Source organism: Scyliorhinus torazame, chromosome 3, assembly GCF_047496885.1.
Source record: "Scyliorhinus torazame isolate Kashiwa2021f chromosome 3, sScyTor2.1, whole genome shotgun sequence".
In the NCBI taxonomy this organism is placed as follows: Eukaryota; Metazoa; Chordata; class Chondrichthyes; order Carcharhiniformes; family Scyliorhinidae; genus Scyliorhinus; species Scyliorhinus torazame.
The window spans coordinates 281710867-281728598 of NC_092709.1; the positions used below are offsets into that span (position 1 = coordinate 281710867).

Below are 17732 nucleotides of genomic sequence, written 5' to 3' on the forward strand. Positions count from 1 at the left end.
GTGCAAACTCGGTGGCCTCCTTCTGAACTGTAGTGATTCTAATCTATTCTAAAGTAACGCAAGCTCACTTCTGGATTTAACAGAGACAGGACTAAAGACAAGTAACCAATCTGCCCTCAAGGGGTAGGCCAGTCGTTGAAACCGGTTTATTAGGCTATATGTCTCCATTTAACAGAATTTATATTTTCACTGAAATGGACAAGCATTCTCAGATCTCAGGAAACCTTTAAACATGTAAAGGAAGCAAAAAGAGTTGGATCATGCCTTTACAGCACTGCGTGAGGGCCAGGAGGAGCAGAAATATTTCCTTCAGACTCAATAATTGGAATTAGGGGGGAAACATAACAAGCACAAATAAAGATGGTTATGGTTGTTTGAGGTTAATTATCTCAGTCCCAGCACATCACCTCAGTGTGGTGTCCTAGACCCAATCATCTTCACCTTCTTCATTTCCACATTATTGGTAAGATTTTAGAGTCCGTTATTAAAGATGAGATCACAGAGCACTTGGAAATGCATGAGAAAATAGGACTTAGTCAGCAGGCTTTGTCAAAGGGAGGTCTGTTTGACAAATCTGTTAGAGTTCTTTGATGAGGTAACAAGGAAGTTAGACAAAGGAGAACCAGTGGACGTGATTTATTTAGATTTCTAGAAGGCCTTTGACAAGGTGCCGCATAGGAGATTGTTAAATAAGTTAAGAGCCGATGGTGCTAAGGGTAAGATCCTGGCACGGATAGAGGATTGGCTGACTGGCAGAAGGCAGAGGGGATAAAGGGGTCCTTTTCAGGATGGCAGCCACTAGTGGTATGCCTCAGGGGCCTGTGCTGGGACCACAACTTTTCACAATATACATTAATGATCTGGAAGAAGGAACTGAAGGCACTGTTGCTAAATAAGCAGATGATACAAAGATCTGGAGAGGGACAGGTAGTATTGAGGAAGCAAGGGGGCAGTAGAAGGATTTGGACCGGCGAGGAGAATGGGCAATGAAGTGGCAGATGAAATACAATGTGGAAAAGTGTGAGGTTATGCACTTTGGAAGGAGGAATTTAAGCATAGACTATTTTATAAATGGGGAAATGCTTCGGAAATCAGAAGCACAAAGGGACTTGGGAGTCCTTGTTCACGATTCTCTTAAGGTTAACGTGCAGGTTCAGTCAGCAGTTAGGAAGGCAAATACAATGTTAGCATTCATGTCAAGAGGGCTAGAATACAAGGTCAGGGATGTACTTCTGAGGCTGCATCAGAACATAGAACATACAGTGCAGAAGGGGGCCATTCGGCCCATCGAGTCTGCACCGACCCACTTAAGCCCTCACTTCCACCCTATCCCCATAACCCAATAACCCCTCCTAACCGTTTTGGTCACTAAGGGCAATTTATCATGGCCAATCCACCTAACCTGCACGTCTTTGGACTGAGGGAGGAAACCGGAGCACCCGGAGGAAACCCACGGCGACACGGGGAGAACGTGCAGACTCTGCACAGACAGTGACTCAGGGGGGAATCGAACCTGGGACCCTGGTGCTGTGAAGCCACAGTGCTACCATGCTGTCCACGGTAAGGCTCTGGTCAGACCCCATTTGGAGCATTGTGAGCAGTTTTGGCCCCGTATCTGAGGAAAGATGTGCTGGCCTTGGAAGGGGTCCAGAGGAGGTTCACAAGAATGATCCCTGGAATGAAGAGCTTGTCGTATGAGGAATGGTTGAGGAATCTGGGTCTGTACTCGTTGGAGTTTAGAAGGATGAGGGGGAATCGTATTGAAACTTACAGGATACTGTGAGGCCTGTATAGAGTGGATGTGGAGAGGATGTTTCCACTTGCAGGAAAAACTCGAACCAGAGGACACCATCTGAGACTAAAGGGACGATTCTTTAAAACAGAGATGAGTAATTTCTTCAGCCAGAGGGTGATGAATCTGTGGAACTCTTTGCTGCAGAAGGCTGTGGAGGCCAAATCACTGAGTGTCTTTAAGACAGAGATAGATAGGTTCTTGATTAATAAAGGGATCAGGGGTTATGGGGAGAAGGCAGGAGAATGGGGATGAGAAAAATATCAGTCATGATTGAATGGCGGAGCAGACTCGATGGGCCGAGTGGCCTAATTCTGCTTCTATGTCTAATGGTCTTATTTCCTCTATCATAAGGTCGGAAGTGGGGATGTTCACTGATGGCTGCACAATCAATATTCAGCGATTCAGATTCTGAAGCAGAACATGTCCGTATCCAGCACGACCTGTACAATATTCAGGCTTGTCCAGTTTTGACAGCAGCTGGGAGCATAACACGACAATGTGTCTGTGATGTCCACCCATGAACATAGTGCCCCATTGTACCACATTTAGATGACTAAAATACAGGCTATTACAGAAAGAAAGTCCAGCCTTTGATGTGTGGACCTGGTTCCACATTAACAGAAAGGAAATTTCAACACTGATTGAATTCACTGTGAAGTATGGCAGGTGTTGATCTTCCAATGAACCTTTGCCCTTTTCCTGGCTCTTGCCATGAATTATCTTCCCTCGAAACTCACCTCCCTCCCCCTCCTCGATCTTATTTTTGATCTCCTGCTCATACTCCATGCCCTTGACACTGCTTCATGCAGCTGCACATACATCTAACTCCAATCTGAGTACTCAGCATTCTGTCCAGCTCCCGCTCTCGACCTCCATTCGGTGTGCATCCAATTCCCACCCGTCGAGCTGCCCAGAGAGGTCCTATGATCCTCTGTGGCCATCAGGTTTGCTTTCACATTCCCGTCACGCCTCACCTTTATTTTCCTGTTCTCCCTTTTTCAGGAAGCGCGAGTCCGGTTTTCAGTCCTTTAAAACTGATTTGTTTCCTGTAGCGAGAACCAACCTGTTTCCAGACATAAAGACACCCAGCTTAATCATCCTCATCAATGCCTGAGGGCAGGATGGCGCCCCAATATTTAACATGGAGTAACATTGAAAGATCAGGACCGTCAGAATGGGAAACTGCCTTTCCAGTCCAAAGGTGTTCCTCTGTTCATGGGTTTTTAGTTGGCAAAATTTAAAAATGGAAGGTGCCAATATTCAACAGTAACTGCTCCTGTGTGTGTGCAGCAGTCTAAAACGTAGTGCTGCAACTTCAAATTAATGAGTATATATACCATCCTTTTGTTTGCCAATCTGTCTCATTGCAGCACATGAATACATAAATGCAGACTTTCCAGACAATTTTCTTACAAAGTACAGCTATTGTGACTGATGTGTAAATAGTATAATTGTAGCATCTATGTTGCGTACCTTGCAGTAAGCAATGCACAGGATAAAATCAGTACAGATCATCGCCACTTGACATTCAGTGGCATTACCATCGCTGAATTTGGATTGGATTTGGGTTTATTGTTACGTACACCGAGGTACAGTGAAAAGTATTATTCTGTGTACAGTCCAGACAGATCGTTCCATACATGAAAAACATAGGACATACAATAAATACACAAAGTAAATGCATAGACAAAGGCATTGGGTGAAGCATACAGAGTGTAGTACTGCTCAGGAGAGAAGATGTGTGAAGAGATCAGATCAGTCCATTAGAGGGCCATTCAGGAGACTGGTAACAGCGGGAAATAAAGCTGCTTTTGAATCTGTTAGTGCGTGTCCTCAGACCTTTGCCCGATGGAAGAGGTTGGATGAGGGAATAACCCGAGTGGGAGGGGTCTTTGATCATGCTGCCCACTTTCCCAAGGCAGCGGGAGGTGTCGACAGAGTCAATGGATGGGAGGTGGGTTCATGTGATGGACTGGGCTATGTTCACAACTCTGTAGTTTCTTATGGTCTTGGGCCGAGCAGTTGCCATACCAGGCTGTGATGCAGCCAGATAGGATGGTTTCTATGGTGCATCTGTAAAAATTGATAAGAGTCATTGTGGACATTCCGAATTTGGTCGTAGCGTCGACATGGGTGGATCAGGACAGGTTGTTGGTGATGTGCACACCAGGTTATTCTTTCTTCCAACCTCTTTCATCAGGCAAAAGACACAGAAGTTTGAGAACACGCACCAGTAGATTCCAAAACAGCTTCTTCCCCACTGTTCCCAGACTTATGGATGGCCCTCTAATGGACTGAATTGATCGAAAGATGTTACTGTGGAAAGCCTCCAGTCCCCACATTCCAGTGCCTGTTTGGGTACACAGAGGGAGAATTCAGAATGTCAAAATTACCAAACAGCACGTCTTTCGTGACTTGTGGGAGGAAACCGAAGCATCCGGAGGAAACCCATGCAGACAAGGGGAGAATGTGCAGATCCCGCACAGACAGTGACCCAAGCCGGGAATAGAACCTAGGATCTTGGCGCTGTGAAGCCATAGTGCTAACCACTATGCTACTGTGCTGCCCAAGATGCCCGGGCTGCAGGATTTTCCTCCATTGCCGAGATTTTCCAGGTCCAAGGGGCTATAGATGGGGTGCATGTTGCCTGCGAGCATCGGGGCATCAGGCAGTGCCCTATGTTAACATGAATAAGTTCCACTCCTTGAATGTTCAGATTGGGTGCCACCACCGCCTCAAAATCAAGCACATGTGTGTCCGCTACCCTGTGACGTGGATGACAGCTACATCCTGAGGCACTCAGAAAACACTGTTGGCTTCGAGGACCACCCCAGGGTAATGGGTTGGCTCATGGGGAATAGATATCCGCTGAGGACATGGCTAATCGCGTCAGTGCGGAGGCCAGAGACCAAGGTGGATACCCAATAAAATGAGGCCCACATTGCTACCCGTGCTGTCGATGAGTTGTGCATGGGACTGCTGAAAGTGCGGTTCCAATGCCTGGACCTCTGGCGGTGTACTGTAATTCACCCCGCAGACGGTCTCCCGTTTTGTGATGGCCTTGTGCTCTCTGCAATCTGGCACAGCAGTGGGCTAACATGCTGGAGGAGGAGGAGGTAGAGGGACATATGGCATTGTCTGAGGAGGAGGAGGGGTCAGACCAGGAGGAGTTGGCGAATGAGCCTTAGGAGGAGCCGGAGGATAGAGGACAGACTGTGGGGCCGACATGCGAAGAGGACCAGGAAGGTCTTCTTCATTTCTAGATTCTTCTAGGACGAGGCTGTGTCCGTCAGTTCAAACCCCCCACCCCCCATTTCCTTCCACCTCAAGTCGGCCTTCTGCATCCCCCTACCCCCCAATCTCCCTCCCCCTAGCCCTCCACATTTCGCTCTCCCCCTTTCCTCCCATCCCCCATCCCCTTAACACCGCCCCCTTCCCAACCACCCTGTTCCCCCTCCAAGGGTCGATGTAACATCACTCCAGGTTGATGAGCCTGTGTTGGCAATGTCAGTGGTTCAATATACAGGAGAGTGATGATCACTTACTGTGAGGAAAGCTCTGGTGCTCCTCAGTTTCTGCAAAAGTCTGACTCCAATCTTTCTGTTGACAGTGCGCTCACACCCACCACCTGAACCTTTTAGTGGTAATGGACTTTTGCTTTTGGACCTCTGTGCTTGTGGGGTGAGGGAAGTGGTGGGAAACAGGGGGTGGGGTTGTGGACCTCATGTATGAGGCGTGACATGTTTTAATAGTGAATATTTTACTATGACAAATTTCATTCCCTCTAGCTACAGATAGTAAATCGCCCCCAGTGCCTACTGAGTGCTCCTCCCTCTTCTTGATCTTTTGTAGCCTAGTGCTACATCTAGGGGTGTCCCGAGGATGCAGCCTGTTCGGGTGCCCCGCTCTCATCCACAGCATCGAGACGCCTTGTGAGGTCGGCATCCCCAAAGCGAGGAGCAGGTGGGCACGCTGCCATGCTTGTGTGTTGACCGATGAGAACGCCTGAGGTGTGGTTCGCCCTCTTCCTCCGGCGCAAGGGGGACAGCCGTGACTTCATCCATGGTGAGGAAGCGCATAAAAGCAGTTCCCTCTTCTTAGCGGCGAGACGCTAAGTCATGAGTCGGGCGAATCAGATGGCGAGGATGTCAGTAATCTTGAGAATTTTGTGGGGGCTCATTTTTGGTACTAGATGCTGTTGCATACCGGTCACAATCTCGCCAATCCGGCCACCGCGAAACTCCTCGCCAGACACACCCAAAACCAGACTTTACCTCTGGTCCACTGACTCGAGCCCAAAGAAACAGAAATAACTGAAATAAAAATAATCACCTCTACATTTAAACAGTATCCCAGTGAAAACAATCAAGATTGGCTTGATCCCTCAATGTTTTAACGTTTTACAGCTCGCTTCTAAAGGTACAGTCCTACTGCTCATCCACCTGCCAAGACATTTAAATGATGAATATACATGATTAGCACTGCTGGTGTCTGGTATGTGCATATCCTAGATCTTAAAGTAAAGCTTTCACTATTCAAATGTTCATTGGAAGGAGTACAGGATTCTGCTATATGCAGTCATTCCTGCTTAAGTAAAATGTAAGACCTTTAGACATGGGGCAGGAGTAGGCCATGTAGCCCCTTGAGCCTGCTCTGCCATTCAGATCATGGCTGATCTGAGCATTGCCTCAACTACACTTTCCTGCCTGCTATGCATAATCCTTGGCCCGCCTATAGTTCCAAAATACACATAATTCAGCTTTGAATACATTCAATGACCCAGCTTCCACAGCCACAACCTCTCTGGGGTAACAAATTTAAAAGTTTCACAACGCCCACGGGCAATTTACCTCTGAATTAAGTGGCTGCCCCGTATTCTGCAATTATGCTCCTTAGTTCTAGGTTTCACCCGTACTCTCCACCACACCTCGCCCTGAGGGGAAAAACACCATACGTGCAGACCATGAGCTCAAATTGAATGTTTCTAATTCATTGTCCATTAGGAACAGCCATGTCCTCTGTGTTTTATAGAGGGGTGAAGTAATTTGGCCAGAATTTTACGTTCCCCTACCATTGGCTATTTATGATGTGGAGATGCCGGCGTTGGACTGGGGTGAGCACAGTAAGAAGTCTTACAACACCAGGTTAAAGTGCAACATGTTTGTTTCAAACACTAGCTTTCGGAGCACTGCTCCTTCCTCAGGTGAAAGAAGAGGTATGTTCCAGAAACATATATATAGACAAATTCAAAGATGCCAGACAATGCTTAGAATGCGAGCATTAGCAGGTGATTAAATCTTTACAGATCCAGAGATGGGGTAACCCCAGGTTAAAGAGGTGTGAATTGTGTCAAGCCAAGACAGTTGGTAGGATTTCGCAAGCCCAGGCTAGATGGTGGAGGATGAATGTAATGCGACATGAATCCCAGGTCCCGGTTGAGGCCGCATTCATGTGTGCGGAACTTGGCGATAAGTTTCTGCTTGGTGATTCTGTGTTGTCGCGCGTCCTGAAGGCCGCCTTGGAGAACGCTTATCCGGAGATCAGAGGCTGAATGCCCTTGACTGCTGAAGTGTTCCCCGACTGGAAGGGAACATTCCTGCCTGGTGATTGTCGCGCGATGTCCGTTCATTCGTTGTCGCAGCGTCTGCATGGTCTCGCCAATGTACCATGCTTCGGGACATCCTTTCCTGCAGCGTATGAGGTAGACAACGTTGACCGAGTCGCACGAGTATGTACCGCGTACCTGGTGGGTGGTGTTCTCACGTGTAATGGTGGTATCCATGTCGATGATCTGGCACGTCTTGCAGAGATTGCCATGGCAGGGTTGTGTGGTGTCGTGGTCACTGTTTTGAAGGCTGGGTAGTTTGCAGCAAACAATGGTTTGTTTGAGGTTGCGCGGTTGTTTGAAGGCAAGTAGTGGGGTTGTGGGGATGACCTTGGCAAGATGTTCACCTTCATCAATGACGCGTTGAAGACTGCGAAGAAGATGGCGTAGTTTTTCCGCTCTGGGAAAGTACTGGACGACGAAGTGTACTCTGTCGGCTGTGTCCCGTGTTTGTCTTCTGAGGAGGTCGATGCGGTATTTTGCTGTGGCGCGTTGGAACTGTCGATCGATGAGTCGAGCGCCATATCCCGCTCGTACGAGGGCATCTTTCAGCATCTGTAGATGTCTGGTACACTCCTCCTCGTCTGAGCAGATCCTGTGTACACGGAGGGCTTGTCATTAGGGGATGGCTTCTTTAATGTGTTTAGGGTGGAAGCTGGAGAAGTGGAGCATCGTGAGGTTATCCGTGGGCTTGCGGTAAAGCAAAGTGCTGAGGTGACCGTCCTTGATGGAGACGAGTGTGTCCAAGAATGTAACTGATTTTGGAGAGTAGTCCATGGTGAGTCCGATGGTGGGATGGAACTTATTGATGTCATCGTGTAGTCGTTTCAGTGATTCTTCGCCGTGGGTCCAAAAAATGTGATCGATGTATTTGGTGTATACCGTTGGTTGACAGTCCTGTGCGGTGAGGAGGTCTTGTTCAAACTTGTGCATGAAGATGTTGGCGTATTGGGGTGCGAATTTGGTCCCCATGGCTGTTCCGTGCGTCTGGATGAAGAACTTGTTGTTGAAGGTGAAGACGATGTGATCCAGAATGAAGCGGATGAGTTGCAGAATTGCGTCTGGAGATTGGCAGTTATCGGTGTTGAGTACTGAGGCTGTTGCCGCAATGCTGTCATCATGGGGGATGCTGGTGTAGAGTGCCGAGACGTCCATTGTGACGAGAAATGTTCCTGGTTCAACTGGTCCATGGGTGCTGAGTTTCTGTAGGAAGTCCGTCGTGTCGCGACAGAAGCTGGGCGTACCTTGTACGATGGGTTTCAAGATGCCCTCAATGTAGCCATCGCGCGACAATCACCAGGCAGGAATGTTCCCTTCCAGTCGAGGAACACTTCAGCAGTCAAGGGCATGCGGCCTCTGATCTGCGGGTAAGCGTTCTCCAAGGCGGCCTTCAGGACACGCGACAACGCAGAATCGCCGAGCAGGAATTTATAGCCAAGTTCCGCACACATGAGTGCGGCCTCAACCGGGACCTGGGATTCATGTCCATTATATTCATCCCCCACCATCTGGCCTGGGCTTGCGAAATCCTACCAACTGTCCTGGTTTGAGACAATTCACACCTATTTAACCTGGGATTACCCCTATCTCTGGATCTGTAAATACTTAATTACCTGCAAATGCTCGCATTCTAAGCATTGTCTGGCATCTTTGAATTTGTCTATATATATGTTTCTGGAACATACCTCTTCATTCACCTGAGGAAGGAGCAGTGCTCTGAAAGCTAGTGATTTGAAACAAACCTGTTGGACTTCAACCTGGTGTTAGAACAAAGAACAAAGAAAAGTACAGCACAGGAACAGGCCCTTCGGCCCTCCAAGCCCGTGCCAACCATGCTAAGCCGACTAAACTACAATCTTCTACACTTCCTGGGTCTGTATCCCTCTATTCCCATCCTATTCATGTATTTGTCAAGATGCCCCTTAAATATTACTATCGTCCCTGCTTCCACCACCTCCTCTGGTAGCGAGTTCCAGGCACCCACTACCCTCTGTGTAAAAAACTTGCCTCGTACATCTACTCAAAACCTTGCCCCTCGCACTTTAAACCTATGGCCCCTAGTAATTGACCCCTATACCCTGGGGAAAAGCCTCTGACTATCCACTCTGTCTATGCCCCTCATAATTTTGTAGACCTCGATCAGGTCGCCCCTCAACCTCCGTCGTTCCAGTGAGAACAAACCGAGTTTATTCAACCGCTCCTCATAGCTAATGCCCTCCATACCAGGCAACATTCTGGTAAATCTCTTCTGCACCCTCTCTAAAGCCTCCACATCCTTCTGGTAGTGTGGCGACCAGAATTGAACACTATACTCCAAGTGTGGCCTAACTAAGGTTCTATACAGCTGCAACATGACTTGCCAATTCTTATACTCAATGTCCCGGCCAATGAAGGCAAGCATGCCGTATGCCTTCTTGACTACCTTTTCCACCTGTGTTGCCCCTTTCTGTGACCTGTGGACCTGTACACCTAGATCTCTCTGATTTTCAATACTCTTGAGGGTTCTACCATTCACTGTATATTCCCTACCTGCATTAGACCTTCCAACATGCATTACCTCACATTTGTCCGGATTAAACTCATCTGCCATCTCTCCGCCCAAGTCTCCAAACAATCTAAATCCTGCTGTATCCTCTGATAGTCCTCATCGTTATCCGCAATTCCACCAACCTTTGTGTCGTCTGCAAACTTACTAATCAGACCAGTTACATTTTCCTCTAAATCATTTATATATACTACAAACGGCAAAGGTCCCAGCACTGATCCCTGCGAAGACCACTAGTCACAGCCCTCCAATTAGAAAAGCATCCTTCCATTGCTACTTTCTGCCTTCTATGACTTAGCCAGTTCTGTATCCACCTTGCCAGCTCACCCCTGATCCCGTGTGACTTCACCTTTTGTACTAGTCTACCATGAGGGACCTTGTCAAAGGCCTTACTGAAGTCCATACAGCCAACATCCACTACCCTACCTGTATCAATCATCTTTGTCACCTCGTCGAAAAACTCTATCAAGTTGGTGAGACACGACCTCCCCTTCACAAAACCATGCTGCCTCTCATTAATACGTCCATTTGCTTCCAAATGGGAGTAGATCCTGTCTCGAAGAATTCTCTCCAGTAATTTCCCTACCACTGACATAAGGCTCACCGGCCTGTAGTTCCCTGGATTATCCTTGCTACCCTTCTTAAACAGAGGAACAACATTGGCTATTCTCCAGTCCTCCGGGACATCACCTGAAGACAGTGAGGATCCAAAGATTTCTGTCAAGGCCTCAGCAATTTCCTCTCCAGCCTCCTTCAGTATTGTGGGGTAGATCCCATCAGGCCCTGGTGACTTATCTACCTTAATACTTTTCAAGACGCCCAACACCTCGTCTTTTGGATCTCAATGTGACCCAGGCTATCTACACACCCTTCTCCAGACTCAACATCTACCAATTCCTTCTCTTTAGTGAATACTGATGCAAAGTATTCATTTAGTACCTCGCCCATTTCCTCTGACTCCACACATAGATTCCCTTGCCTATCCTTCAGTGAGCCAACCCTTTCCCTGGCTACTTGTAAGACTTCTTATTGGTAGTTAGGCTGGATGGGGGAGGGGGGGGAGGAGCAAAGGGTTCAGGTGGGCATAGAGAAGTGTGAAATTGCAGGAATGGGATTGCCTCTGAATTCCTGCCCACCGCAACTGTGCAGCAATTTTATCTGAGGTGAGCAAGGCCTCAGATGGGAAGCCTACACTTGCCCCAGTTGAAACCTTTAAGGGGTCAATAGGGTGTTTTCTCAGCCAGCCTCAATTCTTTGGCAGCCGGGAGTGTTGAACTTCCATGGGGAAAACCAGAAAAAGAATAAGAACAAAATTATATGTTGGGCGGGTAGAGACGGGAGACCGGGTACCCCATCAGAAACCCCCTCCTGTAGTTGGGGACCCCTCAATGCTCTGTGGCTTCTGGACCTCTCTACCCCTCCTTTCTTAACAGTACTGAACTGAGTATATATTTACAGTAGAAGGTAAAGGCATGGACAGGATCACATACGAGGTCCTTACCTGTTGTCACGTATCTCTGGACAGCTTTAGCTCTAGCTCATGTGCCTTCTCACATCACCATGTGGGCAATACTTTCAGACCCAAATTACTGCTTTAGGTACCAGATCGTTCTACTACAGATGGAGAGATACATACTGGTCAGAATGCCAGTATCTTCCTTGAAATAGTATTCTGGAATTTGTTACCTCCGCCTGAGAGAGAAGACATTTGTCTCGGTAAAACACCTTATCTGATGGGGTACTACTCCCTCAGTACCATACTGGAGTGACGGCCGAGTTTTTACGCTCAAGTCTTATGGAACAGATGACCAAAAGCCGGGTTATGTAGGTGATCTTTAAGGAGCTTCTCAATGTAGGAGTGAGAGGCAGAGATGTTCAGCAAAAGTGTTTCAAATCTTTGGGCTTTAAATGGATGTTGGGAGGTCCGCCGTGTTGGAACAAAGGGGTTGTACAAGAGACCATTGTTGGAGCCAACTGTTCTGAGAAATTAATTGCTCTGGGCTCCTCATAAATGCAGCAAATAACTGGTGGATTCTGTTTACAAATGTACATGAATGCCAATGAGCTATTGATTTATATGTCTTAACTTGCATTCTGTGTTCTGTTTCCAGGCTATGTGGATGTGGGCCTGATTCCTAAAGGAGCTCGAGATATCCGGGTGGAAGAGATAGCTGAAGCTGGGAATTTCTTGGCTTTGCGAAGTGAAGACCCAGAGAAATACTTCCTGAATGGAGGGTTTATTATCCAGTGGAATGGAGACTACAAAGCAGCAGGAACAACATTTAAGTATGAAAGAAACGGAAACCTAGAAAATTTGACAGCTCCAGGCCCAACAAAAGAACCTGTCTGGATTCAGGTAATTCATGCTTCAGAAACCTAAAAAACATTCACTTCCTTTGTTATTATTCAAAAGGTAAAGTAATATTACATTCAATAGTTTTGTTTGGAAGGAGAATATAAGTGCTTTTACAGGTAATAGGACGATTCTTGGGGCTATCCAAGGAAATGCATTGTTTCCTAATGAGCACTATTTCTCGATTTAAGGTGGACAAGATACAATGGGTAGAATTTTCCCATCCTGCCCGAGGCTGGTTTCGTGCTGACCAGGAGCAGAGATTCTAGCAGGATTAATTGAATCTCAAGCGTGAGTTACCCAATGACAGGTTAATGGCGGGTCGGGTATCCCGCTGACTAGTGGTGTGAACGCCATTTGCATTCATTACCATCCCATGAATGCTCACTAAGTTGGGTCTTCACCAGAATCGCATGCGGCCTTCCAATCTTGCTTCACGTCGGGCTGAATGTCGTCTGAAAAAGAATGGTATGCATTGGTCAGATATCACTGCTTGGAATTTCAAGATAGAGAACAGTGTCCCGATGGTAAGAAGTTATCTTTAGATCGAGCAACATCTGAAATCATAGAATCATAAAAACACTACAGTGCAGATACTCACCATGGCACCTTGGACAGCACCTAAATCCAGCAAAACATGTTGGACCAAGGTCTCTATGGTGGCCGCAACCTTCCATAATCGAGGCACTTACATATCGGAAACATGACATCAGATAGAACATGAATGGATATTTCCATGCTATGCTCTAGTCTGCTGAATAACTGCTGAATCTCAGTGGAATATTCCGCCGCCTGTTGTTGTATCTCCAGCATTGAGTTGGCAGCCACTTACCGAGCTCAATGGGTGACTGATCTCCAGCAGCCCTCCGGGTGCCTGAGATGCAGGCTGCCCCTGCCTCTCATTGCTGCGGCGAAGTGTCAGTGAGGTGTTCTCCAGTAAGTGAGTCTGAACCTAACCTACGCCTCACCGAGATGTGTGTCCTGTGCTGGTAGAGGATGCGGGTGAGTGTTGTGATGATTCTTCCTCAGCTTCCTCATCCGACATGGTCGGGGGCTGGAGCTTATGTTGGACGGCCTCATTATGGGCCTTGGTGGTGCCTATAAGAGAGAGAAGAGATTTTTTAGTTCATGAGATGCAGATTACAAGTTTGCATGTCATTCTCTGTGAACGCCAGGATTTGATTAAGTCATGGAGCTATGATCCGTGCTAGGTTTCTGGGACAATTTGATCTCCCCTTCCCCACACGAACGATCCCTGTCCTCTTCAGCAAGACATTAATTTTAATTTGTTCACGGGATGTGACATCGCCGGCAAGGCCAGCATTTGTTGCCCATCTCTAAATGCACTTGGAATGAGTGGCTTGCTGGGCCATTTCGGAGGGCATTTAACAGTCAACCACATTGTGGATCTGGAGTCACATGTAGGCCAGACCAGGTAAGAAAAGCAGATTTCCTTCTTTAAAGGGCATGAGTGAACCAAATGGGCTTTCACAACAATGATTTCATAGTCATCATTAGACTTTTAAAATTACAGATATTTATTGAATTCAAATTTCACCATCTGTTGTGATGCACTTCAAACCCTGTTCCCAGAGCAATACCCTGGGTCTTTGGATTGCTAGTCCAGTGACAATACCACTACGCCATTGCATATCATCTGCAATCAATGGTTTTATACCCCTGGGTGCAAAATCCTCATTACAAATAACTTTCAAATTCCATCCACGACTGGAAATGATTTTTGCAATAAATTATGTGGAGAGAAACATTGGGCGGGATTCTCTATTGCCCGACGCCGAAATCGGGAACGGCGATCAGGCGGAGAACAGTTCCCGATGCCGAAATCGGGGCAGGCTCCAGTTTGATGCCGGGTCGCGATGCTCCTCCCTCCAAATCAGCATCATTGGGATGCGCACCGCGCACTGTCGCAACCCTGTTCGAATGTCCTCAGCCAGCCCACATGCGATGCTCCGCCTTTGATGGCCCGAGTTCCCGATGGCCCGGGCCACGTGTGGTCTCAGTGGTTGGGAGCCTGGCGTGCCAGCTGAGGACAGAGAGAGGGTGGGTCGACAGGGTCCAGCGCCACTACACTCAGCCGAGATCCTTGTCGCTGATCGGGGGGCTTCTGCCACTGCTTGGGGGCGTGGTGGGGGAGTGGACAGGACTGGGCTGTGGAGTTGGGGTGGACGGTAACATGGTCTAGCATGGCCGGCAGCATCTTTTCCGGCGCAATCGGTGCGCGTCTGGACCCGTCGATTCTCCAACCGTTTTCTGCATGTTCCACGAGTGTTTCACGCGGTGCCGGTGCTAGCCCCTCACTGGTAGTGGAATCGGTGAGGGTTTTGTGCCGATTTTCCCATCGTGAAACACCACAGATCCTCCGTTGCCTTTCAAATCTGTTGCTGTCCCAGAGCATTTCACTGGTAATGGCTCACATTGTTGTTGTGTCAGCTTGAGCGATTTTTTTATTTGAAAGATCTAGGTTAAGGGCTAGCATTTGAAGTGAGGTGTTCAAATGGATGTGTCAAAAGCTTTGACTGTGTCTCATGAGATTACTGAGAAATTTGAGTTCCCACAAATGCAAGAAGTGGGATTTACAACTTTAAAAATAAGACCCTGCTTCACACAATAGCAATACACAAAAATTCCAAGTCAGCACCTATACAAATATACAGGGACGAATATTGTTGAGCTGGTCCTGTCCTGTCGGTTTCATATGTTGATAAGGCATACATACATATCACTGAAAAAATTATAATGCATTTACATTTAATATATACCCCCTTCCTCCCCAATCCTCCAAGTTTCTAAACATTGTTTGTGTGTATTTTGTGGCTCGTAAAGTTCATCTAAAATATTACAAATTTATGGAAATTCACAGCCCATAATTGGCCGATGTGTATAGCATGTATATTTGCCAGAGCCGTTGAATTTTGCAGGATCATAAATCAGCAAACATCCATCACACGCCTTGCTACATTTTCCTTTCCACATAGCTGGCTGGATAACTGGGATAATAACGTGGATAATCGGGCAGAGTGTCCAACAGGCAGCCAGCCGACCAGATTTCAACTGCTTAGCACCTTTACTGAAGTGACACTCTTTATATTTGAACATGTACAGTGAAGCCTTATTTGAACATGTACAGTGAAGCCTTCAGTTCAAACATGCAAAAGTAAATTTGTCTCTGGAATTCTTCACATTTAAATTAGAAAATATTTTTGTCCCATATGCTACTTGCATTTTGTGAGTTTTAATGGATGTACATACCGAGACGTTTGTTGTAAAAGTGTCTGTGCTAAATTACTGGTCAGATTTGAATTGTAAGGAACCTGCTAAATTCTTGTCTGTCTCGTGTTTCTCTTTTAAATTCCTGTCCTGGAACCTGCAGGTTTTGTTTTAAACTGAAGACTTTGATCAAACTGAAAACACCTCTGGTCTGATGTACTGGTCCAGGCCTCCCCTTGATGCTCTGTGGCATCATTCCATGATGTCATTTTGATGGACTTCATGTCCAACCATCCAACTCCATTACAATCCTGGGGCTTAGCAGATCCTTGATGTGGATTGGTGCTTTTTATTCTGGAATGCCTTTCTGGGTGACTCTGCGTGTTTGATTTCAGTTTCTTTTTTTGGGGCAGAGTTGAAGAAGGCTTTAAGTTCTCTCTCCCTGAAGAGGGTGGATCTCTCTCAAAAACCCCAGGTCGAGGCTATGTTTTCTCCTCAGCTGAGCTGGTAGGCAGCTTACTGAGAGTGACAACACAATCCCATATAGAGGAAGCACACTGGTCTACATTGGGTAAGCTTGCTCTAAATAGCGTCTATACCTCAAGATAAGGTGAAGAACAACAGGGCAGCACGGTACCACAAGTGGTTAGCACATTGGCTTCACAACGCCAGGGTCCCAGGTTGGATTCCCGGCTGGGTCACTGTCTGTGCGGAGTCTCCACGTTCTCCCCGTGTCTGCGTGGGTTTGCTTCAGGTGCTCCGGTTTCCTCCCACTAGTCCCGAAAGACGTGCTGAATTCTCCCTCGGTGTACCCAAACAGGCGCCGGAGTGTGGCGACTAGGGGCTTTTCACAGTAACTTCATTGCAATATAAGCCTACTTGTAACAATAAAGATTATGAGAAAGACAAAATTAATTGACCTGGTCTCATGCTGCTGGTCATTGGTAATCATTATCTGTGGATGCATGCTCAGCCGCACTGACAGATCAGTTCATTCTGCAGGCCCCCAATAAAGGATAGCCACAAATGCAAGGTGCTACAGAGAGCAGTTGTCAACTGGTTCTGCACCGTAATATGCATGACTGTGTTCAAATGAGAAAAAGCAACTGCTGAAAATCTGGGGCGAGATTCTCCGACCCCCCGTCGGGTCGGGGAATCGCCAGGGGCTGTCGTGAATCCCGCCCCCGCTGGTTGCCGAATTCTCCACCACCGGATATTCGGCGGGGGCGGGAATCGCGCCGCGCCGGTTGGTGGCCCCCCCCCGCGATTCTCCTGTCCCGCCGGCGTAGATTAAACCACCTACCTTACCGGCGGGACAAGGCGGCGCGGGCGGGCTCCGGGGTCCTGTGGGGGGCGCGGGGCAATATGGCCCCGGGGGGTGCCCCCACGATGGCCTGGCCCGCGAACGGGGCCCACCAATCCGCGGGCGGGCCTGTGCCGTGGGCGCACTCTTTCCCTTCCGCCTTCGCCACAGCCTCCACCATGGCGGAGGCGGAAGAGACTCCCTCATCTGCGCATGCGCGGGAATGCCGTCAGCGGCCGCTAACACTCCCGCGCATGCGCCGTCCGGAGATGTCATTTCCGCGCCAGCTGGCGGGGCACCAAAGGCCTTTTCCGCCAGCTGGCGGGGCAGGAATTCGTCCGGCGCCGGCCTAGCCCCTTAAGGTTGGGGCTCGGCCCCCAAAGATGCGGAGCATTCCGTACCTTTGGGGCGGCGCGATGCCCGACTGATTTGCACCGTTTTGGGCGCCAGTCGGCGGACATCGTGCCGATACCGGAGAATTTCGCCCATGTGCAGAAATTAGGAGGAAGAAAAAGCAGAATCAGAATATAGCTTTGAGGGCAGCATGGGGCCGCAGAGGGTTAGCCCTGCTGCCTCACGGCGCCGAGGTCCGAGGTTCGATCCCGGCTCTGGGTCACTGTCTGTGTGGAGTTTGCACATTCTCCCCGTGTTTGCGTGGGTTTCATCCCCAGAGCCCAAAGATGTGCAGGGTACGCTAAATTGCCCCTTAATTGGAAAAAAAATGAATTGGTTACTCTAAATTTATAAATAAAAAAATAAAAAATATAGCTTTGAATTTGCATTAATTTGATCGCAATCTGAATATTAAAGAGCAGTGAAACTGAACTGTGTCCAGTTTAGTTCAGGAATGATTCTCGAGCATATCCATGCACTAACACACTAGATATTGCAAGGGGGATGATT

The 17732-nt window shown here is 47.9% G+C and overlaps 1 protein-coding gene and 1 long non-coding RNA gene across 2 annotated transcripts in view; one reads left to right on the forward strand and one right to left on the reverse strand.

The window, feature by feature from the left end:
- LOC140409143 (A disintegrin and metalloproteinase with thrombospondin motifs 12-like) overlaps positions 1-17732 on the forward strand; it is a 951810-nt gene that overhangs the window by 664844 nt on the left and 269234 nt on the right. The window contains exon 15 of the mRNA XM_072497322.1: positions 12057-12301. Within this exon, the coding sequence (XP_072353423.1) occupies positions 12057-12301 (245 nt within the window). The remainder of the gene's footprint in view (positions 1-12056; positions 12302-17732) is intronic.
- The window catches only part of LOC140409144 (uncharacterized), a 55687-nt gene continuing 50267 nt past the window's right edge, over positions 12313-17732 (reverse strand). Inside the window, exons 3-4 of the long non-coding RNA XR_011940286.1 lie at positions 13267-13396; positions 12313-12753 (exon numbers count right to left, since the gene is read on the reverse strand). This is a non-coding gene — a long non-coding RNA (uncharacterized lncRNA). The remainder of the gene's footprint in view (positions 12754-13266; positions 13397-17732) is intronic.